Source organism: Sparus aurata, chromosome 15 (genome assembly GCF_900880675.1).
Source record: "Sparus aurata chromosome 15, fSpaAur1.1, whole genome shotgun sequence".
Taxonomy (NCBI): Eukaryota; Metazoa; Chordata; class Actinopteri; order Spariformes; family Sparidae; genus Sparus; species Sparus aurata.
Genome location: NC_044201.1, coordinates 9,585,287 through 9,612,789, shown reverse-complemented (window position 1 = coordinate 9,612,789; position 27,503 = coordinate 9,585,287). Strand labels below are relative to the sequence as shown.

Below are 27,503 nucleotides of genomic sequence, written 5' to 3'. Positions count from 1 at the left end.
TAGTCCCACACACTGCAGTGGTAACAAGTCTCTGTTTGGCCGACAGATGTGGATCGAGTTTGGACGTATCCAGCTGCCCCCGGGTCACCACCCGAACGATGTGGAGAAGGAATGGGGTAAATTAATTGTTGCCATGCTGGAGCGGGAGAAGAGCCTGAGGCCTGAGGTGGAAAGGTATGTGCAGCCACTGAGCGTATTAACACTTTGTCATGCCTGGCTCGGCATAAAGGGATTAAATGTCTAATCTTTATAGCCTTTACTGCCTAATATTACCGGTTACTTCTCAGCCAAAAGTCACCATTTAAGAGTGTTGAAGAGACACGCAGCTGGTGTTTTATATGACAAAACGTGTGAGCGTTTGCAAAAATTATTGTTGTCATGAGCTTTTCAAAAAGGTAGCCAGATAAAGGAGCAAATATGCTACATGACTCAGCACAACAGTGTCTGAGGTCGGTGCAGGCGGAGCGCTCATGCATCGTATTACAAGCCGACCAATGTCTCCGCTGAAACTGAAGACGGGGATCAGCGTTGATGTCAAGATAGAAACCCCCTCACAGGCGCGTCGCCCGCCACGATTTGATTCCTATCAACATATTCATCAGCTGATGCGCTCAATATTTCTTGATCAGATTTACCGCGCTGTTGCATTTGATAAGGCTGAGCTTTGTTTGTGCTTTTCATGCATGATCGAGGGATTAGCAAAACATGCAGATAACGTGAAAGGTTTGCAAAAGCGCCCTCTGAAAAGTATACTTGAGTAGTGAGTGACTTCAGAGATCAAAGCGGTGCGGATGTGACTGGAGTTACTGCAGCCGCGGCCGGTCCTTTATAAACTTTGATGAAGCCCGAGATACAGACGTCCCCAGAGGTTCCCATCACAGCCAGCCATGGGTCAGGTGTGAGCGAACCACACCCAGGCCTCTCCAATCACACGAAGACAGTAACGGTTGGAGAAGTTGTTTTTCATGTGCGCACTGTGGTCCCTACCGTCTCTCGTCATCAGACCACACCGATAAGCATGACTCGTTAAATTCAGAGGTTAGGCGCTCACACACTGTTAGCTTGAATATTCACATTAGGACAGAAAGCAGGAGCAGTTTTGAAGCATGATATCATATAGGGTGTGTATATTTTATCAAACCGTTGGCATGAAGACAACAAACTTGTTGCTCTGTCAGCTCGCTTCTCTGACCTTTTGCTGACTTCTCCTGACTACAACCCTCTTCACCATGCACACTATGCACATATATAGTAGGAGTTAGTGCTTGCCATTACTCCTGCTGTAGATCCAGCCGATATCCTGCCTTGAACAGAGTCATGTGGAGGCATGGAGGAAAACCAGCAGACTTTAGTAGTATTTCGTAGTGAATGCCTCAGTGGAGACATTTTCTGATGTATTAAAGAGTGACTGTTCTCTCATGACAAGCTCAGTCAAGTTTTTCAACTTTAGCTAGTGTTCTGCGTGTTTGTTTGCAGTCGATCCCACTGCTATGGAAGCTTGAATGTCTTTCTTTTTTTTCTTTTTTTTGGACTTCTCCATCCCTGCCTTCACGTTGTATAAACACAGCGTTATTAATGTTGGGTGTGGTGAAAACTTTCAGAGAGCCATCCAGCCCTTTTGGCAGCGCTTTATACAGTGTCAGCTGGTATAAAGGTGTACTGTCTCAACCTGCTGTTTGATTTTTATCCCCGAAGGCAGCACATTATTCCGGGGTGGGATTCAGTTTACAACGCCCCTTCACCTGGCTGCTCTGCTATAAATATGGGTGAGTCGAAGGCGGCTCCCTCAGTTAGGCGTGCTCGAGGCCGGGACCCTTCCAGAGGGGCCATTAGGATGAGAAATGTGACAGTGATTGTTTGAGCGTGCTGCAGGTAGCAGCAGCGGCGAAGTAAGATGGCCTATCTGAGCGGGATGTCGTCTATTAGCAACAGCAGCTTCAACAGTTTGTGCTCCAATGACACCGAGCCTTTGCAAATCAACAGCTCTATCTTTCTCAATAACAGCATTGCCTACGGATCCAGGTGATGCTCCGGTTGCGGTTGGTTTTTTGTCTTTGTTAAAGCGATAACAGCTGTGAAGTAACAGTTCCACCGTTTTGTTTTTGCAGGCTTGAGATGTTGCAGCAGATCGCCAACAGGGTCCAGCGGGACTGCGTGAACGGAGAGGACAAGCTGGCGTTGGCGAGAATCGCACTGCAGTCTGTGAGTTTTCACTTGAGGTTAAGTGGTGATCAAACAGCACGGATTGTTTAGTATTTGTCTTGAGCTTGGGCCTCTGTGTTTCCCCTGATAAGGATGCAAAACGTCTGGAGTCTGGTATTCAGTTCCTACATGAAGCCGAGATCGCCGGCTACCTTCTGGAGTGCGAGAACATCCTCAGACAGCAAGTGGTGGACATCCAGATTCTCCTGGATGGGAAATTCCCCTTCGCAGATCAACTCGTGCAAAGGTACAGAGTACATCCTCTTGAAAAACACAATGATGCGGAACCAACATTTAGTTTTTTTACTCTCTATTTTTATTTTTTGTAAATTATGACCAAATAAAAACAAATTTGTGCCAGAGATAGACAGTTTGGAGATCTGAAACATTTTTAGGACTGTCCAAAATTGGGTCATACTGTGAAAGGGATACATACAGGAATCTTTTCCAGTTTGAACCCTGATTTATCACCGGGCCTTTTATGATATTTAAAAAAAAAATGTGTTGTGTGTAAACGAAATGAAGAAAAACATGCATTTGCACATTATGTTTTTCCTGTTTTCCTGTGCAACCAGTGTGACAATCAGTCTGGAGCCTGCATATCCTGTTACCGCTGGCAAAAAACCTGAAACAAAAGAGCTTTATCTTGGCTCAAAACCATGCCACCCACTATATATTACAAAACAGGTTAATAAACGTGTTCTCAATGGAGAAAAGAACAGCTGAACTGCGTATAGAAGGACATATTTTTCAACCCGATGGGCTCCTGTGATTGTATAGTGATAAAGTGCTGTACTGATTTAGCCGGAAAGTAGGCCAATACTAACACCTCTTTCTTTTGAGGTGTTTTTTTGCTTTGATTTTATTTCCTTTAGATTCTTTATTTAGAGGAGTTTTGTCTATGTGGATGCTCATGATGTCACCATTGTTGATACTGTAGGTTTCTTAGCCGCGCTGTGAATAGTTCTTCTTTTCCTTTTTTTGAAATGTCTTGACGCATGTGGGTGTAATCCAAGTGTGCATAATATAAATGAACGTCCGATAAAAAATTGTAAAAAATGCAACAGATTGGATTTTTCCGTTGCTTCGATCCATGTCATATTGTTGTTCCTGTTTGATTTCAGGGTATCTAAGCTCCGGGACGACCTCCTCGCCCTGAGATCTGAGTGCTCCTCCGTGTACAGTAAAGGTCGCACCCTGACGACGGAACAAACCAAAATGATGATCTCAGGCATCACACAAAGCCTGAACTCCGGCTTCTCGCAGAACATCAACACAAGCCTGTCACCAGCCCTCACTCCTGCACTCACCCCAGGAGGGTTAGGCACCCCTGGGTCCACATTCACCTCTAGCCTTACACCGTGCCTCACCCCGTCCCTGACCCCCGCCTTGACCCCCGGCATGCAGCCCACTACAGTCCAGAGCTATATGGGTGGCGGCGGCGGCATGGACCCGGGCAGCCTCAGGCAACTGAAACACATGCAGATCCGCAAGCCCTTACTGAAATCCTCACTGGCAGACCAGAACATGACAGAGGAGGAGGTCAACATGAAGTTTGTCCAGGACCTCCTGAACTGGGTGGAAGAGATGCAGGTGAGACGTCACCATCAGTTTCTGTAAAATCCACTGTCGCCTTGAATCAGTGTACGAGATTTGAATAAATTTCTTTTTTTGTGTGTGTTAATTTTAAAGGTGCAGCTGGATCGTTCAGAGTGGGGATCAGATTTGCCAAGTGTGGAAATGCATTTAGAGAACCACAAAAGCGTGCACAGAGCCATCGAAGAATTTCAGATGAGTCTTAAAGATGCCAAACTGAGTGAGGTAAGCGTTTAGGAGTTTCCTCCCTGTTTTGTTTTATAATCTAAAACCTAAATTCCCAAAGCTGTAAGTGACATCTTCAGTTTGGTTCTTTTGTCTTACAGCATTTCAAAACACAAAGACTCTTAATTTACCTTCACAAATTACAAAGAAATACAGAAAATGGTACTTAATGAAAAAGTTACTGAAATGATGAATCGTTGATCAAAATAGTTGGCAACTACATTTTTCGGTTGACTCGTCTTTGCAGCCTTAACCCTATTTTAACTCTCTGAATAGATGAAAGGAACCAAAGCATGTTTTTCTTCCCTCAGATTCAGATGAACATGCCCCTGAAGCTAACTTATTCAGACAAACTCAACAAACTAGAAAAGCAGTACGAGCGGCTGTTGGTAAGTGATCGGTAATCTAAAACTTTGCTGCCATAAACTCTCTAAACGATGGATGTGCGTTGATGAATGGTGCCCGTTCCTTTCAGAGCTGCTCTCGAGAGCGACAGAGCCACCTGGAGAGCCTGCTCGACTTCGTGTCGCAGGCCACTCAGGAGCTCATCTGGCTGAACGAGAAGGAGGAAGAGGAGGTGGCCTTCGACTGGAGCGATCGCAACAGCAGCATCTCCAAGAAAAGAGACTACCACGCGGTGAGCCCTTTAATGAACTGTAAACCTTGAAATCTACAGTGCAGACGGAATAACACGGGCTTGTTCAGACACTTTGTGGTTGTTGAGGTTTGGCTGCGTTACAGCGGCGTCATTAAATGGAACAATACTCCGAGTTGAGGGATTTGTGTATTGTTGCCTGAGTGATTAGTTTCATACTGAGCACTGTGAGACAGGATATGAGATTGTGTGAGAAGATGGAGCGACTGGCGCTTTTCCACCGCTGGATGCCAGAGATACTCAGCTTTATGTCTTCCACACAGGACCTGATGAGGGAGCTGGATGAAAAGGAGGAAGCGATCAAGTCTGTGCAGGACAAGGCAGAGCGCCTCATGATCAAGAGCCACCCGGCCCGGCTCACCATTGAAGTAAGCTCTTTTTTTGTATGCTCAGCTCTGCGGTCAGTATAATAATGTGATGGTGTCTCCACCCTGCATTCAGCTCCCACAATGATTAAAAGATCAAGTAAGTCTTGTAATTTTCCAGAATCAAACCTGGGTGTTGTTGTGTTTCTCCTCTAGGCGTACAGAGCTGCCATGCAGACTCAGTGGAGCTGGATCCTGCAGCTCTGCTCGTGTGTAGAACAGCATCTCAAGGAGAATGCCGTTTATTTTGAGGTGAGCCGCTGCCTGTGTTGGCATTTTATTTTTTTTTTGAAGTCGTCACGTCTAACATCTCCCTCTCTACCCCTGTGCAGTTTTTCAGCGATGCCAAAGAGTCAATAGACTACCTTAAGAGCCTGCAAGATGCCATTCAGAGAAAATACAGCTGTGATCGAACGAGCAGCTTACACAGGCTGGAGGATCTCATTCAGGAGTCCATGGTAAACTGATAGGAAGATATGAAGTGTGTGTGTGTGTGTGTGTGTGTGTGGATATTGTAAATAAGAATGAACAAAACAACATTTTTCCTTTTGTTATCAAGGATGAGAAGGAGCAGCTTCTTCAGTACCGCAGCACTGTGGCTGGGTTAGTGGGCAGGGCCAAGAATATTGTGCAGCTCAAGCCCAGGAACCCCGACAGCCCTCTGAGATCCTCCATCCCCGTTAAAGCCATCTGCGATTATCGTCAGATAGAGGTACGCTGAGGTCCTCTGCGCCTCGTTGCACCGCATTTGAGTCCCCCTCCACGTATGTATCGTGGCATACACAGAAAGCCAGCGTTTGTAAAACCACGTACACTTCCAACAACAAATGTGCAAACAGCCATCCAGTGCTGAACTCTGCAAAAACATGCATTGTCCCCAGATAAATGATTGAAAATATGGAAAAACACCCTATCTCATGATGTTAAAGAAAGTAAGAAAAAAATACCTGGATCCATCCCTTTTTCCAGAGCCGCACCGAAAGGTAATGAGGTCTATTCTGGGCCACGACCCGTGCTCCATCTAGATTTCGTTGAAATCCGTGTAGTAGTTTCCTGCTGACACACCAACAAACAAACAAATGAACACTGGCGAAAACATGACCTCCCTGGTGGGGGTAATACTCACCTAAGTGTGTAATTTGGACAGACATGTTATGGAGGCAAATTCTCCCTGTAGTGTCCTTAATACCCTTAATCTCAATTTATTCAAGATTTATAGTAAATCTAATCTGTGTCTCTATCACAACTCTTTCAGATTACCATCTATAAAGAGGACGAGTGCGTGTTGGCCAACAACTCCCACCGAGCCAAGTGGAAGGTCATCAACCCGGCAGGGAACGAGGCCATGGTGCCCTCCGTGTGTTTCACTGTGCCCCCGCCCAACAAAGAGGCCGTTGACATGGCTACAAGGCGAGGCTTCATTTGAAATGTTATTTTGAGTTCAAATAGCTTTTACCAAACACGTACCATGATTTAACCTGTTTGGATGAATTATTTATGTCTCTTCCTTCTCCTGCAGAACTGAGCAGTTGTACCAGAACGTCCTGGCACTGTGGCACCACTCCCACATCAACATGAAGAGCGTGGTGTCGTGGCATTACCTCATGGCCGACATACGAGCCATCCGCAACTGGAATGTGTCCTCGGTGCGTTCGAATCACCATGTTTCCCCTTGTTAGACCCTTCAACACCAGCTCATAATCACGTGAGGACAAATACAAAGTGCATCTTTGTCTTATTTCCACTTTCGTCCCTCTAACCGCTACAGATAAAGACCATGTTACCCGGTGAGCACCAGCAGGTCTTGAGCAACCTGCAGTCCCACTTCGACGAGTTCCTGGAGGATAGCGAGGAGTCCGAGGTGTTCACGGTGGCAGACTGTAACCAGCTGGAGAGAGACGTCGTGGCCTGCAAGGAGTACTACCAGGAACTGCTGAGATCTGCAGAAAGAGGCAAGGCCCACATTCCTCTCCTGCCCCCACCCCCCACACACAAAGAGCTGCGGGTGTACATTGAACACAACATCGTGAGGGAAACACATGGCACCATAAGCCTGTTAAGCCTTAACTTAATGCCTTCTGGAATTATGTTGGGTTTTTCTTTTTTTTGACTGAATTAAGAAGACATTTTGAGCTGATGTTTGGCTTCGCTGCGAGTGAAAAGAAAACACTGGGTTGTTTTTAACGTGAGCTTATGGGTTTTAAATAGGGTGGAGCATTTGATGTATTATGTTGTGATGTTACACACGCTTCTGTAGATAAACAGGGACAAATATATTATACTTATTTTAACCATTTTTTTCTTGTTTGTGCATGACATCACCTTAGCAGAGTACATGCATTTGACTGCATTGCAATAGGTCCTACTTGGCCTTATACTGTGCTGATGATGCCACCTAGAGGCAGACTCGTGCGGCTGTTGGTCAATGTGTTGTGACTACATGTCGGCCGAGTAGTGTCACATTTCATTATGAAGCAGTTGTGATTTTGGAATGAAGGCAACCTTTTTAACGTCGGCTAGTTATCAAAAACAAACAAAACCACCCTGTCGCTGTCATATTTTATCCTCTTATATTATATTATTTGTACTGATTACATCTTTCTCACGAACAGAGGAACACGAGGAGTCGGTCTACAATCATTACATCTCAGAAATACGCAACTTCCGGATGCACCTGGAGGCCCACGAGGAGCACCTGATCAGGCAACTCCGCACACCACTGGAGAGGGACGACCTTGAGCAGAGTCTGCAGCGCATCACAGAGCATGAGGTACACATGGGGGCATCGGTGATCACTGAACGGATTCAAGGACTCAACGGCGATGTCATTTTCATGCTGGTTTCTATGTGTCGTCCCGCAGAAGAAGACGGCGGAGCTGAACAAACTGAAGGAGGACCTCGACGTCATGAAGGAGAAGTGTGAGCTGTTCCTCAGACAGGCTGCGGGTTCTCCCTCTGTGCCGACGCTCTCCTCTGAACTCACCGTCCTCGTTCAGAGCATGAGCCAAGTGTACTCCATGTCCTCCATTTATATGGACAAGTAAGACGATCCCCTCTTTTTCTAGAAGCAATCGTTTACAGGGTTTCTATAGGTCCATGCAACATTTGAATGTATCTCAGATTAATTTGATTAAATAAACTTATATTTACTTAAATTGGTCTTAATGGCCATAAACATTGTATTTAATATCATTCATCCATCTTTTCATTGTTTTCTTTTTCTTCTTGAGTCAAAGTCTACCCCTGCATGAGACCACAGACATACTGTACTGCATACCTTTTATACTCACCTGCAATGCTTGAAGATGACTAATCAAAAAATCACTCTTAAATTTGCTTTGAAGTTATATTCAAAAGGTCCTGAGAGGCATTAAATATAAGTGCCTGACACCTGTAGACACCCTGATTTAGATGTTTTTCCTCGTTAGATATTTGAACCGAAAGTATCTGAATTAAATACATGTTCTCTGTGTTTTGCAGACTGAAAACAGTGAGCTTGGTGGTGAAGCACAGCCAGAGTGCAGAGGCGCTGGTTAAGTCCTACGAGTCCAAACTGTACGAGGAAGATGCCATGAACTCTGACGTCAAGTCCATTGAGTCGGTCATATCGACACTTAAGGTAAAACCTCGCAGGATTCTACATTTTAGAAACACTGGCGACGTCATTGGCTCATTTTGAGTGACGGGTCCTCCTTCTGTTTATAGCAATGGCGGTCGGAGATCGACGAGAAGCAGGAGGTGTTCCACGACATGGAGGACGAGCTGCAGAAAGCACGAGTCATCAGCGACCGCATGTTCAAGACGCACAACGAGCGCGACTTCGACCTCGACTGGCACAAAGAGAAGGCCGATCAGCTGAGTGAGAGATGGCAGAACATTCACTCTCAGATTGACAGCAGGTTCGTCTTAATAAAACTCTTCAGATGACTTTCTCTGTCGAAGTATTAAAAGTGCAAGTGATGCTCATTGGTAACACTCGCTCAATTTCAGGCTTCGCGACCTGGATGGTATCAGCAAATCTCTGAAACACTACAGAGACTCTTACAGCAGTCTGGATGAATGGGTCAGAGAAATGGAAGCAGCACAGCTGAAGGCCCAAGAAAACAAACCCGAGGACAGCAAAGCACTGGCCGAGCTGTTAAACAAACAGAAGGTAGGAGAACAGTTCACTTCCTCACTGGAAGATTATATTCATGGATGTGTACATTCGTATTAAAAGAATGTCTTTTTCAGGTCCTTGTTGCGGAGATTGAACACAAACAGAGCAGAATTGATGAGTGTCAGAAGTACTCAGAGCAGTACTCATCTGCCGTCAAGGTGAATTTAGCTGTCTTTCCCACCTTTGTCATGTCAACACTGATTGAAGGTCCTAAGTGAAAACTGCTGTCGTTGAGAAAGAAACAACCTTGTAAACTTTCCCCATGAATCTCTTGTCAGGATTATGAGCTCCAGCTGATGACCTTCAGAGCGATGGTCGACTCCCAACACAAATCCCCTCTCAAGAAACGGAGGATGAACAGCTCCTCTGATGCCATCCAGCAGGAGGTAAAACAGAGATTTAACTTTAAGTCCAGTCCAGCTCTGCTCTATGCAGAGTACATCTTAATGATATACGCGCTTTTCTCTGCCATTTTCACACAGTTTATGGATCTCCGAACCCGCTACACTGCTCTAGTGACTCTCATGACGCAGTATGTGAAGTTCGCCAGTGAAACTCTGAAGAGAACTGAAGACGAGGAGGTGAGAGATTCATATTTTAAGAACTCCCTGGCTTTTCTGCATTTACAGTGGCTTTTGCATCACCTTTCAGACTGTTGGGGCTCTGTACTGTACTGTAGATGTTTAACCTATCATGCTTGCAGGTATTTCATTTCTTCACTTTAAATTGTAAAATGATGCACCAAACAAATACACCTGTGTTTTTCTACTCCTTCTCTGCTCTGAGTTCTTCACTTGATAGCCCACAATGAGTGAAGATCTTTGCTTCATTGCGCCGATGAAGCAAAGGAAATGTGCAAACACAGAGCATGTCTGCGTGCACAGGTATTGCTGGTGACGGTGGCTTGCTGGGACGAGAGAGATTTTTACACTTTTTGTATAAAAATCCTCTCTCATATAAGAGCCAGTTCTGTGGGAAAATAAAAACCTCTCCAGGAGTTTGTGTAGTATTTTGTAAATTCTGGTGCTGAGAGGTATTCTCAGTCCTGTTTGTTGAAACCATGAGTGGATCAAGCTGGGGTCAGAGGACAGAGGGGTAACACTTTTTAATACCCATTATTAATAAATGGTAAATGTATAATTTGTTAAACTTTACGTGACGGTAATTTCACTATTAATAAACTATTTATCACTGATATTTTGTGTACATCAGTTGCAACTTTACAATAAACAATTTCTTAATAAATGGTTTATAAAATTGTTTAATTGTTAATTGTTTGTTAATAGTGAAATAACTTTAAACTAAAGCTGAATAAACTATACATTTTACATTTATTAATAATAGTTATTATAAGGTTATGATAAGGTGTTACCAACAAGCAAATTAGTGACAAATATCATAACAGTAATCTGTAAAGTAATTTTTCTCGTCAAACACGAATATTAATATTTTAACCCTCCAAAATATTTATGGCTCACCCAAAAAAAAAAAATTCAATCCGACTTAAAAATTGCAAATTCCTGGAGAGGTTGTTTAACGTCCCTGCAGCATTCTGGTAAGACGGTAAATATCCCTGCAATTCATTTGATAATTTCCAATGAAACATGAAACAGTGGATGACTTATTTTTTTGCATTATAGAGCAGAAAGGCTCTTGACAAGGCCGAGAGTGCAAAAACGACAGAGAGCGTGGAGCTCCAAAGGGCTGCAGGGGAGGTAGAGATTAGTCAACTTAAGCAGCGGCTCCAGGAGCAGGAGGCGCTGCTGGTTGAGAGACAAGCACAGCTGGAAGAGCTGGAGGGAGAAGTAGAAACTCAACAGAAGACAATTGATGATCTCACCTTCCAGCGATCGCAGCTGGAGCACGACTTTCATCAGTATGGCACCAAGTTAGAAATAGCGATGAAAGACAAAGATGCCAGTGAGCAGGAATTAAGTCACGCTAAACAGCTGATTGAGCAGTCAGAGGCCAAGCTGTCTCTGGCTCAGAGGAGAGTAGAAGAGCTCTTAAAGAAAATAAATGACGACCAAGATTTGAAGAAACAGAGACCCGCACTTCAGGGAAAGATAAACGTGGAGGAAGGTACAGAGGAGCAGCTGCAAACTCAAGTCCAGGCTAAAGAAATTGTTCTGGCTCAGATGCCTTTGGTATCTCACAGTCGGACGACAGGCAGCAGTGAGCCTGGGTCATCTACAGTGAGAGAAAATGAGAGCATGATGGCGGAAGCCCTGCAGCAGAAAGTTGATGAACTAGTCCTGGTCCAGAAGAAGGCAGACATGGCTGAGGAGAAAGCACAAAGTTACAAAAAGCTGTTGGACGACAGCAACAACAGACTGAAGAAGCTGCAGATGGACATGGAAAGTGAGAGGAACAGCATGAGACAGAAATCGGAGGATCTCCAGCAGGAAGCGGCGAACATGAGGAGATCCGTCAATCAACTTCAAGAGGAAATGAGGGCTCTCAATAGAGCAAAGTCCTCACTGGAACAAAACACCTTTTTCCAAAGCACCGAGGTTGAGGGTCTTAAAGAGCAACTGAAGATCACTCAGGGAGAGCTGCACAAGAAAAGCTCCATGGAGCAGGACAATAATCACAAGATTGGCAACTTAGAAGAAGAGGTCGCTTCCAAGCAGGCAGTGATAGATCAGCTGAAGTTTAAATGCAATGAGCTAACAAGGATAAACGTCTCATCTGAGGGTGACGTTAGAGGCCTTCAGATCCAAACAGAGTCATTAGAGAAGGAGAGATCGTTTTCTGAGCAAAAGATCAAGTCTTTAAAGAGAGAGTTAGAGAGCTGGAAACAGCAGCTTCAAGCAGCGAGGGAAGAAAACAGCTTGATGAAGACAGTAGAGCAGGCGTCGCAGCACAAATGCAGAAGCCTTGAGGCAGAACTCCAAAAGAGTGAATTAGTTGCTTCTCAGCTGCAGAAAAAAGTGGACGAGTTAAAGCAGGTAAATATGGAGATGGAAAAGAATCTGAAGAACGTCAGAGCTAAGCTTGATCAGGTGACGGTGGAGAGTGACAGCAAGGATCAGCAAATTAAAATCTTCAAGTCCCAAGCTGAGGGCACCAAATCACAGGTTAGGATTATTGAGGAAGAGCTGAATAAGAAATCGCAGACCTACTACGAGCTTCAGATGAAGCTGCAGGATTACAGCGAGGAGGCGAGGAATACGACCGAGCTGGAGCAGAAAATCAAAACGCTGAAGTCAAACATCGCCAACTACGAGAAAGAAATTGCAACTCTAAAGTCAGAGCTGCAGGCGGTGTTTGCTGAAAGGAATTCCGCCAATCAAAAGATCCACATGCAAAACGCTGAAATTAACGATTTGAACATGTTGCTAAAGACGAAAAATGCAGAACTACAGAAAGAAAATGCTGAGAGTCAGAAACATTTCAGTAAAGTGAAGGCGTTGGAAGATGAGCTTTTCAAATACAAGACCAGTATGAAAGGGTTATCCAGCAGCTCAGAGAGGGTTACAGAAACCCTAAAGCAGGAGATGTATGCTCTTCAGAGCGACAAGAAAGCAACGGAGAGGAAAGTAGAGAATTTGAATGTTAAACTGTCAGAGTTCAACATTTCCCTCCAAAGAACTAAAGATGAGTTGTTGAAAGAAACCAGAGACAGAAAAGCCAAAGAGTCCAAAATATTGCAGCTAGAGAACGAGCTTGAGAAGAGTAAAGCAGCGTTGAAAGACGTAACGTCTAATTCTGACAGATCCCGATCGAATCTACAACATGAAAACTTGATCCTTAAGAGGGAGAAAGCTGAGGCGCTAGAGAAAAGCATTTCGTCGGGATCTGAAGTCAGAATGCTGAAGGAAAAGCTGCAGCGCGCCCAAACAGAGGCAGACCAAAAGCAAAGAGAGAACTCAGTCCTTCAGCTGACGTCCCAGCAGATGGAGGAGCAGCTTGAGAAGTGCAAGAAAATGCTAGAGGAGTTGAAAAGTAAATTAGAGCTTCAGAAGGACGGCTATGAGAGGCAGTTGTTGCTAGTGCAGACTGAAATAGAGAAAAGGTTGATTGTGCTCCTGTCTGAAAACTCAAGTGAAGGTGAGAAGTCAAAACATAGCGCAGAATTAGCAGAGATGCTCAACAAGAATTTCAGACAAGATGTCAGACAGAATAAAACACTGTATCAGACTACTGTGGTGTCAAAGCAACAAACGGACCAACAGCTGCAACTGCAGATCAAACTGGACAAACTGCAGCAAGAGAGAACACAGCTCGGACACAACCTCACAAAGGCGAGATCACAAATCGTGCAACTTGAGGAGGACAAACTTCGGCTCACTTCAGCAATAAGCGCTTTGCAAAGCCTTCGCAATGAACAGCCAAACGAGTCGGCGATGTTCAAACAGCTGTTGAGTGAGAGTGAATGGAAACTGACGGTAAAGGACAGCGAAGCCAAATCTCTCCGTGACCAAATAGAGTCGTACGTCAGGGAGGTTAAAACTCTCCAGGAGAAGCTTCTGACGCGAGGAGTCAGGATGAAGGCTGACAACCAGACGGCAAACAAACAGGAAGTCACTGAAACCAGTCATCACTACATCAGAGACAGCGAGCCTGGTCCGCTGAAGATGGAACATACAGTGACGCAGAGGACGATGCCCAAAATGAAAATGTCCTCAGAGGTATGGATGAAGTTAGTTTAGCAATTGACTGCAATTAAATATAATTTTTATTATAGGATAACTCCACAAATTTGACACTTTAGGGTGTGTTTACAGGTTTTGGTGAGAACAGCTGCATATGTCAAAGAAAATAGTATAAAGCATTTTGTGGCTTCAGAGGAAGCTATGTCACTCAGTGGCTACGTTGCATTGTGGGTAATGTAGGCAGCAGGTTTAGATTGTTTTTGAATTTTCATAATGAATTCAACAGTGTTTAAGTAATGCAATGCTAGGTTAGTGGACTGCTTTTCAAAACCTTACTCCTACATTACCCACAATGCATCAGACTGTGTGATATCACTGGAGGCATTTTAATATATAACAGGCAGCTTCCTCTGGAGGCAAAAAAGGCTTTATGCTTTAATATTGTTTAACATATGCAGCAATGCTGTAAAAACATTTTTATGTGTCAAATTGGTGGAGTTACCCTTTAACAATTACAAATATTTCAATGTAATAGTTTTTAAATATTTACAAATATTTATTTAGCAGTCGTAGTATCTGTAACAGTGTAACTTATAAGTTCTTCCATTCTACTTCACATCTACAGATGTCAACAATGGGGAAGGAAAACATCCTTGAAGGACTTACACAAGTCAAACACGATAAAATGGAAGTCATTCAAAGCCAAAGTCTTCATGATTCACCAACAAAGAAAGCTTTGAATAGCTCTACTCATCAAACCCCTACCCTCCTACAAAAAGACTTTCAAAATGTGAGCGCAACCAAACCTGATGAGCCCACGCCTGTGGCAACACGTGGATACCTGGCACTGTGTGGACTAGCAGACACAGATAGCACCACCAGGAAAAGAACTTATCGGATCACCGAAACCTATGAAACCTTAGACACATCAGAGAGAGCAGACGGTGAGGGAAAACTGAGTGAGATGTATTCAACCTCCCAAAAGCTCCCGGAACTCAAAGGCAGCACAAGTATCCAAAGCTTAATCAAATTCAAATACTTGAACGAAGAGGTTCTGGGCAAGTCGACCACGGGTCTCATCCCAGCAGAAGATATGCAAGCATCACGTACTCTGCACGGTGACAAACCAACAACTATTGCTGGAATTTATGTGGAGTCAAGTAAGAAGAAGATATCCTTCCTAGAAGCTGCTGAGAAAGGTTTCTTAGCAAAGACGTACGCTCTGGAGTTTCTGGAGGCACAGGCTGTGACAGGAAGCCTCACAGATCTGACCACAGGCCAGTCACACTCAGTTGGTGAGGCTTTGGAGAGAGGTATCATAGAGACAGGCCTGAAAGACAAACTGATGGAGGCTCAGAAAGCAGTGAGTGGATACATCCATGCTGGCAAAAAGCTCTCTGTGTTTCAGGCAATGGAGGAAAGGGTTCTTGACAGATACAAAGGCAAAAAGATCCTTGAGGTCCAGGTCGCCACTGGAGGATTGATCAACCCAGAGACTGGTGTCAGGGTACCGACGAGCGTTGCTGTTGATCAGGGTCTTTTGAACAAGGACACTCTTCAGAGTCTGCACGATCCAGTTAGTAACCCCAAAGGTTTCCACAACCCTGACACTGGACAGAAAGCATACTACTCTGAAATCCTGAAGAAATGCCTGTACGACATTGATGGTGGGGTGTTTCTCTTCCCATTTGGTGAGAGAAATCTTACCAACACCTCTCCCCTGAGTTCTCACAGAGCGTCTGTTGTCATCAGCGGTCGTGGCATCGAAATGTCGGCATATGAAGCTTTCAAGATGAGACACATTGACAAGAGGACGTATCTGTTTCTGTCCCAGCAGGAAAGTGAATGGCAAGAAAAGACCTTGGTTGACGCCAGAGGGAGCACGCTTCACATCATTACTGATGTCAAAAGTGGCCGTCAACTTTGTCTAGAGTCTGCTCTGAGTCAGAGATTCCTTGAAACGTCCGAGCTTGAAAGCTACCGCAGCGGGCTTCTTAGTATCTATGAGATTGCAGACATAATATTTTCAAGAATGGTTGTTGTGGAAGACGTCAACAGCCCCATTGCTGGTTTCTGGGATGTCACTCGGAAGAAGAGGCTGTCAGTCCTTCAGGGTTTTCACCAGGGCTTCACTGATAGAGTCACTGCTTTACGCCTGTTGGAGGCCCAGGCCTGCACTGGAGGTATTTGCGACCCTTCTTCAGGAGAGAAAGTCACTATCTCCGAGGCTCTCAAAAGGAATCTTTTGGATGAGGCACTGAATCAGCAGCTCCAACAGTTCGAGCAGGCATTCGATGGCATCGTTCACCCCAAGACTTTAAAGAGCCTGTCTGTTCCCCAGGCTGTTCAGGAAAATCTCCTCCCAAAGGATGCCGGCTACCGCTGCATGGAATTCCAGCTCTTGACTGGAGGATTGATAAACCCTGACAATCACGATAGAGTCTCACTGGAAGAAGTTATTCAGAGCGGCCTTGTTGACAAAGTCACTGCCTCTGCACTCAAAGACGAGAAGTTCCTCACCAAGAGCCTCACCTGTCCAAAGACCAAGAGGAGGATCACGTTCAGGGAGGCACTTGAAAGGAGCGTGTACGACTGCCACACGGGGTTGAGGTTACTGGAGGCTACAAAGATTCATGGTTATGGCGCAAAATCAACATTTCATTATGTTTCCGCGTACAAGTAATAAACATTTGTAAATATGCTGGTCAACAGCATAAAAGCAAAACCTGCAAATAGGATTTTCTTTGGTTTACCTTGACTGTTTAATGTTCTTTTTTCAGTTCACACACTTCAATGCAACGGACAGTGGTTCTTGAGCTTTTGTGTTTTTAGCCTGATTATGGTATCCTCCCTTTTCAGATTCCCCTACCCCCCCACCCCCCCACCCCTGAGTGTTTTTATTTCTTTTTTAATTCCTAACAAAGTTAACAATCTTGTCAAAAACCCATCTGTTTGAATTCTAGAGATCTGTTGATGAGGAGAAGAGAGAACATGGTGATAAAGTTAGCAAACTGTTGCACTGGATGTCCAATGTGAAACAGACCTCTAACAATGGTGGGAATGCTCTGAAAGATAGCAATGCCAACACAGACGCTTCTAATAAGCCCCAGGTAAATGATGTGTATTGTTTGTGGTGTTCTTAGTATGTCCTGTTTTCATATGATGCCATGCATTTGTTGTGTATAAGAGCATGCTTTGGTTTATCGGTGAAGAGTATTTTTCTCATCAAAATATCACAGCCTTTTGCTATCACAGTGTATGATTTCCAATAAAAACACACAGTCTACTTTCTGATTCATTGAATCAATAAATATTACATTTTAGGTAGTGGTTGTACTTACTGTATCACATCCCATGTTCACATGGCCTACCGAAACATGGTTAATATAATGGATTTGATGGTATATTTGATTATGTGTGATTATGTGTCTGACTGATTCAGTAACCCCGATGTTGCACAAGCACTCATATTTCAGAGCACCCTCAGTGACCAAAAAATAATCATCACCACACTGTAACGCACCCCCGACCCCAACAGGTTTTGAAAATATCAAAGTACATTTCAGATTTTTGTCCCTGTTTATCCATGGAAACATGCATTATACTGTAGATATGGTCCAAAGCTGACATTATCTAACTGAAATATGAAAGAAAATAGAAATGTTTCTTATGTGTGCCTATGGTGCATCACAGTAGCATCCTAACTGTGATGAACTAGTGCTGAGAAGCAGTTTGAATGGGTTGTAATTGACGGTTTTATAGAATTCAAACTATCTAACGTAACAGAATAGAAAAGAGAATGGATGTATGCATTAAAGAGTGTCATTACACATCCACTATGCTAACTTGCCAGAAATTAGATAATTTACTTATTTTTACACATTGCTATTTAAGTCGAGGGTTAAGTTTAACATTGAATCAGTGATTAAAGTTGAGCTGAGCTGTGTATCCATGAAACAGTTTCAATAGATTTCGTCCAGAGTGTTCATACAGGACCAATTCAACTGGCTGCCTGAGAGTCAAATGTAGCCCTTTAACAGCCTAATTCTGGCCCTTTTAGCATTTTATATTTTGGCTAATTAGCCCAAATATTAGTTACTTATGTAATCAAGCACATAAATACTCATATTTCCTTAAAACATTTCACCCAGTTTTTTTAAGCAGAGGGAATTTAGCTATATCAAACTGACAATGAAAGACTGAAAAGTTCCATTTCTGTCCGGCACTTTTGATAATATAATATTTATTTTTGTGAATACTAAGAAACATAAAAATTTTTTGGAAGTGCATTGTTTTCGCACGTTAAATTCCTAGCTGTACAGGCCAGACATAGGGAATATAAATGTCCTCAGCACAAGTTTTTTAATTTTGTTTTTTTGTCTGTTTGTGGCCCTTATAGAAGTTGTTGAATAGGCCTGGCCTGTACTGTCAGTGCCAATGAATTAATTTAATCAATAAATCAATTAACCTAAACCATGGGTACTAGATATAGTTATAAATAATGCATCCATAACTTAAGTAAAATTCAGTTATATCAGTGAAAAGTTGAATTATTATTAATTAATAACTGTTATGATTTGAGTACATATAAAAAAATGTCACTATCGTTTTTTTGGAACATATGATGGATTAGGAATTAACAGTATTGTTTTGTTTTTCTTTTATTTGCATTCTTTAAATATTTAATGCACACAAACGTATAGAAAGAAAATTACTGTTCAGCATTTACATTATAATAATGACAGCTTTGGACTTCCTGTTTTATTCCGTCAAATTATGAAGCCATCTCTCAGAGAGCATTTCTGAACATAATCTATCAACAGTCTGTCCCTCCATGTAAGGCAGTTTCAAATAATGCAGTAAAAATACAACAACACCACAAATGGCGGCCTCTGTAGTGTGGAGTCAACTCTCTTTGACACATTATAAACAAAGATTGAACAAAGTTATTATTTGTGGCATAGCTGCTATTGGATTGCATTGTCATTTGTGCAGGGATTTATTTGTAATCCAGTCACTGTAGTGTGAAGAATATCTTTATTACTTTAATCAATGTATTTTCTATAAGTAAGTCCACTGAAAAATGGAATGCAGTCTTTTAGAAGTCTTTTCTAGTGTGTGGATGTTTGTGAGCTTTGTGTCCATGTAGACTGCAATCATATTGGTCACAACGACATTGTATGATATGTGTACATACATAATAAAAAGAAGGTTAATTGTACTCCATACAAAGTGTTAATATGTCGCTGTATGACGTTCTAGGTGTCAGTGGAGGAAATGGTCACGAAGAAGGAACAGATCGCAGAAGCACTGAGGGCCACACAAATGATGCTGAACAAACACAGTGACAAGTGAGTCGATCTGCTGTCACCAATATGCTGAATGCTGTCCGCCGTTTACAGTCTGAGCCTCATTCTTTGTGTTTTCTCTTTCAGAATGACAGACGAGGAAAGAGAAAATGCCCAGGAGCAGCTGAAGGCGCTCAACCAGGCCTACAATGAACTCTCCAGGCATTGTTCAGATCAGACGACCTCTGCGGAAGAGGTTTGAAACCTGTCTGTGTTTGTGTCTAATGATGTGTTGGAGAACAGTGCCACCTGATGTTCAGCTGCATGACTAACCTTTTTCCTCCCAGCACAGTGTGAGCAGTTGTCTTTTGCATCACTCTTTTTATCCTCTCACACTGGATCATTAGGCACAGAGAACATCATTTTTTTAAAGTTCAAGCCCAGAAGATCTAAGTATGCTGTAAACATGCTTCGTTGCGCCCGGCTTTGGTCTGACATGTCACCATTATTAATACGACGCGTAACCCTTTATCTACAGTATGTGATGTGACTAACTACCCTCTTTTTGCAAGATGCTGGATACTGCATTCCCAGATGCATGAAAGCTTTAAATGTGTTTTCCGTCACTCTTCCGAAGCAGTCTTGCACTTGTGCACATGATGTTTTAACATGCCCGTAATTGTCTGGTGGTGAGTACACCTTTTGTCCACCTTTTTGAATACATAAAAGGAACAGTTCAACCCAAAATGAACATTTGGTTAAGGGGAAAAACTTGTGAGAAAAGCATAACATTGCTTATGAGCTGTATGGAATAATTTTATTCAATTTCATGGTTCTTCTTGTGCCTGTACCTGACTTTCAGTCAGCAGGGGTACAAGTAGATACTGACTTAATTTGTAATTTGTGGGTGAACTGTTCTTTTAATTGCAAATTTGACATACATTACATAATACACATTTCGATGCTGAACACACACTAAATTTTCTCATTTTCATTTTCTTTAGAATTTCAAATCCTGCAGTGAAGCAGGGCTCGAGACTGGATCCATGAGTGGCCTGATCGGCCTTGATCGAAGAATTCTCCCAGAGGCCCACCCTGTGACCTCCAACCTCTGTCGGCCTGATCCTCAGCTCTGTCTGGACAGGGATGATCCCGTCGAACCAGATCTCACCTATAAATCCACTCTGACCCACCTGCTAGAGTGGAATGAATCAAGCAAGTGCATAGAGAGTTCACATGTCTCCTCTGTGTCGCTCTCTGACATAGCAGCAGCAAGAGAGGGGGCTGCATGTGGAGACCCGATCATCAAGATGATAGAGGTCGAACAAGGCAGTGATGGATTGACGGTGTCCTACACAGGGGACACGCTGACACTGGAGGGCGCGTTACAGTGTGGTTTAATACCTGCATCTGTCTATGTAGAGATTCTTCGGAGGCAAACCACCTGTCTGGATGTGTTGGAGCCTGTGCAGGAGGTTGAACCATGTGAGGTCAATACACTGATATTGAAGTGCCTCAGCAGGAATAAATCACTGACGTCAGGGAGGGATGTTCACACCCTGAGGTCTTGTCGTGATGGTCTAAGTGATCAGGAGGCCGCTGAGGCGTCGGAGGACATTATGAGCAGCACCCAAATTGGTGATAAGCTAAAGGTGGATGCAGCCGTTCAGTGCGATCTCATGAGCTCTAGCAGCACGCTCACTGTGATCGGAAATCAGCAGCAGTTTATTGGACTCGTGTTGCCCACGCTTGAGGAAAGTGTGTCCACCTCATTCCAGTATGACCAACGAGTCACCAGCGATGAGTTCACCAGCAGACTGTTCCTCAGTCGGGAAAAGATTGCAGCTTTTTACATTCCGGAAAATTCAGAGGTGGTCGACATCAACTCTGCCGTTCAAGGTGGATTTATTGACAGCTACACAGCAGAGATTTTAAAGTCTATAGTAATTCCTGACGTGTTCCCAGATGTTGACCGCCTGAATGAAAAGTTTTCATCTTGGCTTATATATAAAAAACTCATAGTGGATGGATGCTATCATGCGGCTGCTTCCTTACAAGTTGATAACTTCCCAACTCGCACAGAGGCGAGGCAGTTATTCATCTCATACCTCATGATAAACAGCTTCATAGATCCCCAGTCGGGACAGAGGGTCCTGATACTCGATAGCGAGCTGAGTAAAATGATTAAAATCTTTCTCGAAGATTCAACTTTTTCTGAGAAAAGCGTAACGTCTCTGACTTTGAACGTTCGTGACCTTTCAGAACAGGTAGACTTAGAGAGCCCGTTGCACATAAATGAGGAACCAGGGGAGTTGATGACGCAACACAGCTGTGATCCTCACAGTTTTGTTTCCTCTGTCAACGGAAGGATTTCCTTTGATGAAAGAATGAATGACACGGCTCTAGAAGAGGATCCCGTCGTGGAAGTTTTTATAGACAGTGACACCGACATGGATACTGCAGATGCTGGTGAGGCGGAGAAAAGCACGTGTCAGGACAACACAAATTGGACAAAATCAGGTGAATTTGCAGAGGGAGAATGTGGAAGTAGTTTACAATTTGATGTTAGAGGTGGCGATGGTGACGATCTTGATATTCCAGTTGTTCCGCATCCGTCAGTCTTTTCCTCCTCATGTTCTGTAAACAGAACAAACGTTGGCTCACCGAGTATGTTTGACTCCTGTCATCAAACACCACCGCGCTACGATACCGACTCCCTTTATAGTGAATCGGAAGATGCATACGTGACCCAAGCTGAGTATCTGTGCTCTGACGACTTGATGGACGATGAGGATGAGCAAGACTACGCTATTCATCTTCTGAAAGCGCAGATGGAGGAAGGAGGTATCTTGGACGTCACCTCCGGGAGGCGTTACGACCTGGAGGCAGCTCTCAGTAAGGGCATGGTTGACGAGCGGACAGTGCTGACGCTGCTTGACATGCAGTCAGACGGAACAGGAAGTGTTGTAGGTGATGAGGAGGGCGAAATGTCAGAAATGTCAGATGGAGCCTCGAATATCACTATTTGTTTAATGGAACAGCAGAGCCTATCAAGGTCTAGCGCCACCATCAGTATCAGGGAATCATTGCAGTCTGGGTTGGTTAAAGATGAACACATCCTCTACTCGGACCCTGAAGGAAGCTACACTCACTCCATCTCTCATGATCATAATCTGGGCTTCATTAATATTAATGAGGCTGGAAACTCTCGGCAGACGTCCGAGAGGAAGGTAGCTGTCGTGGTGCTCGATCTGCCCGACGAGGAGGCTGATGACGGGCAGATGGAGGGTGAGAATGTGGGGAAGATGAGTAATTACCTCCATCATTTCTCTCCCTCGGTTGGTGGCCACCAGTCTCAGATGATCTCACCCTCCCCGTGGAGTCAGGTTACTGCAGAGAGTGTGCATCACGCTTTACTGGCAGGAGACGATGACTCACAGGGTGTGATCGATAGCCGGATGACAGACGCAGAGGATGTGTTCAGGGTTGTGATAGAAAGCGCAGCTCCAACCACACGGAGTGACAGAACCTCCAGCATCAGTACCGATCCAGAAATCCAGACTCAGTACTCCACTGTCGCTAACTACTCTAAATCTGACAGCCTGACCTTTGATGAAGAGTTTTTCGTTGCGGGATATGATGCAGAAGTGGGAAGTCAGACCATTAGTGAGAGTGAATTACAAATGTCCTCATCAAATCGCAGTGCGTCGCCTGAGGAAAGCAGAGCGATTAATGAGCGATTAATGAGTGCGGTTCCGTCACCTCTGCACAGCGGGCCAACTCCGAGTGGAGATTACTCATCGCCCAGGGACCTGGTTGAAAGTGCCATTATGTCTGATTCCAGGGGTTATGGTAACTATGACAACAACATCACAGAAGATGATAGCGGAGTCACATTACCTCAGCGAGCAGCGCTGAATTCAGAGAGTAGTTTTAGTGTTGAACTCGAGCGTGGATGCTCTCAGAACTCTCGTATCGGTCAGAGATCTCCACAGTCGCCTGGTGTTACAGAAGAAGTTGCTGCAACAAATACAGTCAGTCTGAAGTGTTCGGATGTAAAAGATTCAGAAGGATATACCCCGACAAACACAAGAGTTTCTCGTGAACCAGTAGTGGCTGATAAACATTTGTCGGGTTCAGATGATGATGAGTTAAGAACTGACGTTCTCTCCCCAGAGAGCCAACACAGGGACATATTCCTAAACAACAGTGATACAGAACAGTTTTCTACATCAGGAAATGCAAGGACAAGTGAGACAAGTGATGAGCAAAATGCAGACATATGTGGAAAAGCATCTGAAATGAATGAAGGACATTCTGAAGCTGAAATTGGAGAAGATTTAGAGGAAAAAAGATCAGATCTTGGTGCTTCTGAGCATCCCCGGCTAGTCACTGATTTCCTGTCAGATGGCAGCATCAGACCTGAAGTTTCCTCTCCAGCTCCATCAGTGTTTTCTGACGCTGTGAGGACACGTGTAGATGACCAGGGGGAAACAACAGAAGGGACTGATGTCAGTGATTTACAAAAGGCCCAACCTCAAGATCTGAAAAGCACTATGGTTGAAGTGCAAGACGGTTCCCACGAGACAGAAACTCCTCACGGACTCATGGAGAGCAGTCACCTAGACCTTGAAGTCGCTGCAACAAATACCATCAGTCGGAAATGTTTGGATGTAGAAGATTCAGAGCAGTATACTCCGACTAACACAAGAGTTTATCCTGAACAAGTAGTGGCTGATAAACATTTGTCTGGTTCAGATGATGATGAGTTAAGCACTGATGTTCTGTCCCCAGAGAGCCAACACAGGGACGTATTCCTTAACAACAGTGATACAGAACAGTTTCCTACATCAAGAAATGCAAGGACAAGTGAGACAAGTGATGAACAAAATGCAGATATTTGTGGAAAAGCATCAGAAATGAATAAAGGACAGTCTGAATCTGAAATTGGAGCAGAGTCAGAGGAAAAAAGATTAGATTTTGGTGCTTCTGAGCATTCCCGGCTAGTCACTGATTTCCTGTCAGATGGCAGCATCAGACCTGAAGTTTCCTCTCCAGCTCCATCAGTGTTTTCTGACGCTATGAGGACACGTGTAGACGACCAGGGGGAAACAACAGAAGGGACTGATGTCAGTGATTTACAAAAGGCACAACCTCAAAATCTTGAAAGCACTATCGTTGTAGTTCAGAATCCTACACAGCCTTCAGAGAAAGATGGTTCCTACGAGACAGAAACTCCTCACAGACTCATGGAGAGCAGTCACCTAGACCTTGAAGTCGCTGCAACAAATACCATCAGTGAGAAGTGTTTGGATGTAGAAGATTCAGAGCGATATACTCCGACTAACACAAGAGTTTCTTTGGAACCAGTAGTGGCTGATGAACATGTTATAGGTTCAAATGATGATGAGTTAAGCACTGACGTTCTCTCCCCAGAGAGCCAACACAGGGACGTATTCCTAACCAACAGTGATACAGGACAGATTCCTACATCAAGAAATGCAAGGACAAGTGAGACAAGTGATGAACAAAATGCAGATATTTGTGGAAAAGTATCAGAAATTAATGAAGGACATTCTGAAGCTGAAATTGGAGAAGAGTCAGAGGAAAAAAGATCAGATCTTGGTGCTTCTGAGCATCCCCGGCTAGTCACTGATTTCCTGTCAGATGGCAGCATCAGACCTGAAGTTTCCTCTCCAGCTCCATCAGTGTTTTCTGACGCTGTGAGGACACGTGTAGACGACCAGGGGGAAACTACAGAAGGGACTGACGTCAGTGATTTACAAAAGGCACAACCTCGAGATCTTGAAAGCACTATCATTGTAGTTCAGAATCCTCCGCAGCCTTCAGAGAAAGACGGTTCCCGCGAGACAGAAACTCCTCACGGACTCATCGAGAGCAGTCACCCAGACCTTCTCATGGATCTGCTGAAGCAAAACATCCTCAGTCTAAACAACGAAGACAAAGGAAGCTCAGAACTGATACTGGAGGAGGAGAAAGTCAGTGAGGAGTCGGGTCAGTCTGATGCTCCAAACGTCCAACTGCAACTGCTGCAGGTGCTCAAGACTGTCTCCTCCAGCCAAGACCTCTCAGTGCTGCAGGAAGTGATGGAGACTCTGAACTCCGCTCTGGGTGGGGACCCTCAGGAGGAGCGGCGGCACGTACTGGAGAGCATCAAGGAGGAGAGCTCAGAGGGGGAGGATGTAGATGACGACAAGTCAGATGCCTGTAAAGTTGAGCAGGTTAAAAATAAGGTATGTTCATGTCTCGGTGTTAAGCTAACCTTCTGGCATAGTTTTAGACATAAATAACATCTGCTACACTTTTATTGTGTCTTTCTCCACAGCTGTATTCCATCCAGGATTATTTAGAGTGTGTCGGGAGGCTGCAGGATCACGCCGATGCTTTAGACGATGTCAGAAAAGACCTTTCAGTCCAGCCGCCAGTGAGCAACAGCATGGAGGAAATGCAGATCCAAGCAGAGGAATGTCAGGTTAGAAATAAATGATAGAAGCAAATTTGTCATCCGGGGGTATACGTTTCCATCGATCAGTTTTTCAAAAGAGTCCTGACCTAAATGTGCTCTTTTTTCCAGACTATTGAGTCCCAACTCTCTCGACTGGCTGGTGTCCTGACAGCAGATATGGAAAAAGCCAAACAGCTCCTGAATTCGGTTGATGAGGGCATTCCTATACAAATCCACCAAGATTTGGCTGCAACATATCTGGACCTGGAGCCAAATTTTACTGCCGTTTCCCAAATGTGTGCAGAGAGGAGTCAGTCTCTGATTCAAGCGATGGAAACAGGAAAGGTCAGCGTTTTCCCTGCCTTTAATTAAAATACAGTGGCGTCACAGTTGCATCAGCTGTCAATAACTCAAAAATGTGATTTTTTTTTTAGGAACATTTGGAATCAACGTACCAGAAACATCTCAGTGGTCTTGAAGAACTGGCAGGCATCATCCAGAACAGCTCTGAGACGAGTGACGCGGATTTGAACACGTGTGACGCAGACATGCTGAAACATTTGATTCAGCAGAACAAGGTATCTTTAAAGTCCGATTAGAAACATCCAGCTACAGTAACAACAGACAAAAATACTCATATTTTCATCTCTTCTTCCAGGACACGGAGAACAGCCTGCTGAAAGAAGCCAGGCTCAAATTAGAGGACGCCACTTTTGACATCCAGTGCTTTATTTCCGAGCACACTCAGTTCTTGACTCCGGCTCAGAGCAGCTACCTTCTCAAGTTCCTCAGCACCACTCAGCGAGCATTCAGGGACCAGACTGAGAGGCTGGTCGCACAGAGGAGTGCCTTAGATGTCCTGCTGGACAACAGAGAGAGGGAAGATGACGAGAAGGTCTGCCTGGGGATACACTTTAAAACATCTCACATGTTTCCAGCTGTGTGTTCGTGTTCGATTCGCTAAATGAGATGGTGAATGCTGACGGTGCATGTAGAGTAGGCCGTGTTAACTATGTTAGCAGTCAGATTTTAGCCTTGGTATGGTGGTATAATTTGTGGATTAGAATGAAAAGTTTAACAACTCAAACACAGTGAATTAGCACATACAGGAATGCATTATAACAAGACTTTTTACATAGGTAGTTTCACAGAATTTTTATTGCAGTGAGACTTCTGAACCTCAGATCATTACGCTTTAAGAACATACTTGAATTACTTCTCAAATATTGACCTTTACGTTGATTTATTGTGAATTTAAATAAAGAGTTAGACTTGACAAGAAAGGGTATTCAGCAGCATACCTGTGCTGAAATATTTAGAGCGTCACACTCGCCAAGTGATGCAGCATATGGAATGTATAGAATAGTATGACTCCTGAGCAGAGGTTAGGACTTTTTCACGCTTAGATGACTTATTATTATCAGCCATCAGTTGCAGTTTGGTGAGGTTAACTAGATCATGTCCAGGAAAACGATCAGCGTCAACATCTGCCTTTTCAAAAAAATCAGTTTGCTTTGTTTGTTATCTGAATTCTGAAGTGAGTTATTGGCTTTTGTTTCCAGGACTCAAATTTGGGAGCCTCAACTGTGAATGCCTAAATGTTTAGCGATAATAACAACATTGCATGCTTAAGTGCTTGTCCTCTTCTGCAGACTAACATTTGTGTGCCGATTGTGTTCTGCAGGCCTTCAAGACACCCGAGGACAAAGTGCGACTCCTCTGTCGGAGCACTTTCACCCGCAACAAAAACCCGTTAACATGTCAGACATGATGTCCCCTTGTGGCGAATGGCGAAAAAAGCATGTTTACAGCATACTAGATTTTTAAAGGGAAATGTAAACTAAAACATATTTTGCATGTCACCTCTCTTTGCTTCGATGTCTGTGTTCCCCAATATTGCCCGTTGATTGTTGCGGATGTGGACGGGAACTCACTTGGTCTTTATTCTT

The 27,503-nt window shown here is 44.0% G+C and overlaps 2 protein-coding genes across 21 annotated transcripts in view; both read left to right on the top strand.

Annotated features, from left to right (window-relative positions):
• LOC115596343 (dystonin-like) overlaps nucleotides 1-27,503 on the top strand; it is a 118,665-nt gene that overhangs the window by 44,042 nt on the left and 47,120 nt on the right. For 19 of the 20 annotated variants that reach the window (XM_030441351.1, XM_030441350.1, XM_030441333.1 and 16 more), the window contains 25 exons: nucleotides 47-174; nucleotides 2,109-2,202; nucleotides 2,295-2,449; nucleotides 3,327-3,795; nucleotides 3,895-4,023; nucleotides 4,335-4,412; nucleotides 4,499-4,660; nucleotides 4,942-5,046; nucleotides 5,200-5,295; nucleotides 5,376-5,501; nucleotides 5,603-5,755; nucleotides 6,299-6,453; nucleotides 6,563-6,689; nucleotides 6,812-6,995; nucleotides 7,656-7,813; nucleotides 7,905-8,083; nucleotides 8,524-8,662; nucleotides 8,749-8,942; nucleotides 9,034-9,196; nucleotides 9,277-9,360; nucleotides 9,481-9,588; nucleotides 9,685-9,783; nucleotides 16,764-16,910; nucleotides 19,063-19,151; nucleotides 19,236-19,344. In XM_030441351.1, the coding sequence (XP_030297211.1) occupies nucleotides 47-174; nucleotides 2,109-2,202; nucleotides 2,295-2,449; nucleotides 3,327-3,795; nucleotides 3,895-4,023; nucleotides 4,335-4,412; nucleotides 4,499-4,660; nucleotides 4,942-5,046; nucleotides 5,200-5,295; nucleotides 5,376-5,501; nucleotides 5,603-5,755; nucleotides 6,299-6,453; nucleotides 6,563-6,689; nucleotides 6,812-6,995; nucleotides 7,656-7,813; nucleotides 7,905-8,083; nucleotides 8,524-8,662; nucleotides 8,749-8,942; nucleotides 9,034-9,196; nucleotides 9,277-9,360; nucleotides 9,481-9,588; nucleotides 9,685-9,783; nucleotides 16,764-16,910; nucleotides 19,063-19,151; nucleotides 19,236-19,344 (3,630 nt within the window). Of the gene's footprint in view, nucleotides 1-46; nucleotides 175-1,816; nucleotides 2,023-2,108; nucleotides 2,203-2,294; nucleotides 2,450-3,326; nucleotides 3,796-3,894; nucleotides 4,024-4,334; nucleotides 4,413-4,498; nucleotides 4,661-4,941; nucleotides 5,047-5,199; nucleotides 5,296-5,375; nucleotides 5,502-5,602; nucleotides 5,756-6,298; nucleotides 6,454-6,562; nucleotides 6,690-6,811; nucleotides 6,996-7,655; nucleotides 7,814-7,904; nucleotides 8,084-8,523; nucleotides 8,663-8,748; nucleotides 8,943-9,033; nucleotides 9,197-9,276; nucleotides 9,361-9,480; nucleotides 9,589-9,684; nucleotides 9,784-16,763; nucleotides 16,911-19,062; nucleotides 19,152-19,235; nucleotides 19,345-27,503 lie in introns of those variants that run through there. The other variant, XM_030441349.1, reaches the window with a different exon arrangement.
• On the top strand, nucleotides 20,050-27,498 carry LOC115596347 (dystonin-like). Its single transcript, XM_030441363.1, has 6 exons — nucleotides 20,050-25,342; nucleotides 25,435-25,581; nucleotides 25,684-25,899; nucleotides 25,989-26,132; nucleotides 26,213-26,449; nucleotides 27,239-27,498. The coding sequence occupies exons 1-6, from the start codon at nucleotides 20,135-20,137 to the stop codon at nucleotides 27,323-27,325; spliced, it is 6,039 nt and encodes a 2,012-aa protein (XP_030297223.1). The 5' UTR covers nucleotides 20,050-20,134; the 3' UTR covers nucleotides 27,326-27,498.

Bases quoted from the DNA above. Each gene is read 5' to 3' on its own strand.
- LOC115596347 (XM_030441363.1), top strand. From the start codon at position 20,135: ATGAGTGGCCTGATCGGCCTTGATCGAAGAATTCTCCCAGAGGCCCAC. The intron at 25,900-25,988 runs GTCAGCGTTTTC...TTTTTTTTTTAG, and splicing joins AAGCGATGGAAACAGGAAAG to GAACATTTGGAATCAACGTA. The intron at 26,450-27,238 runs GTCTGCCTGGGG...TGTGTTCTGCAG, and splicing joins AGAGGGAAGATGACGAGAAG to GCCTTCAAGACACCCGAGGA.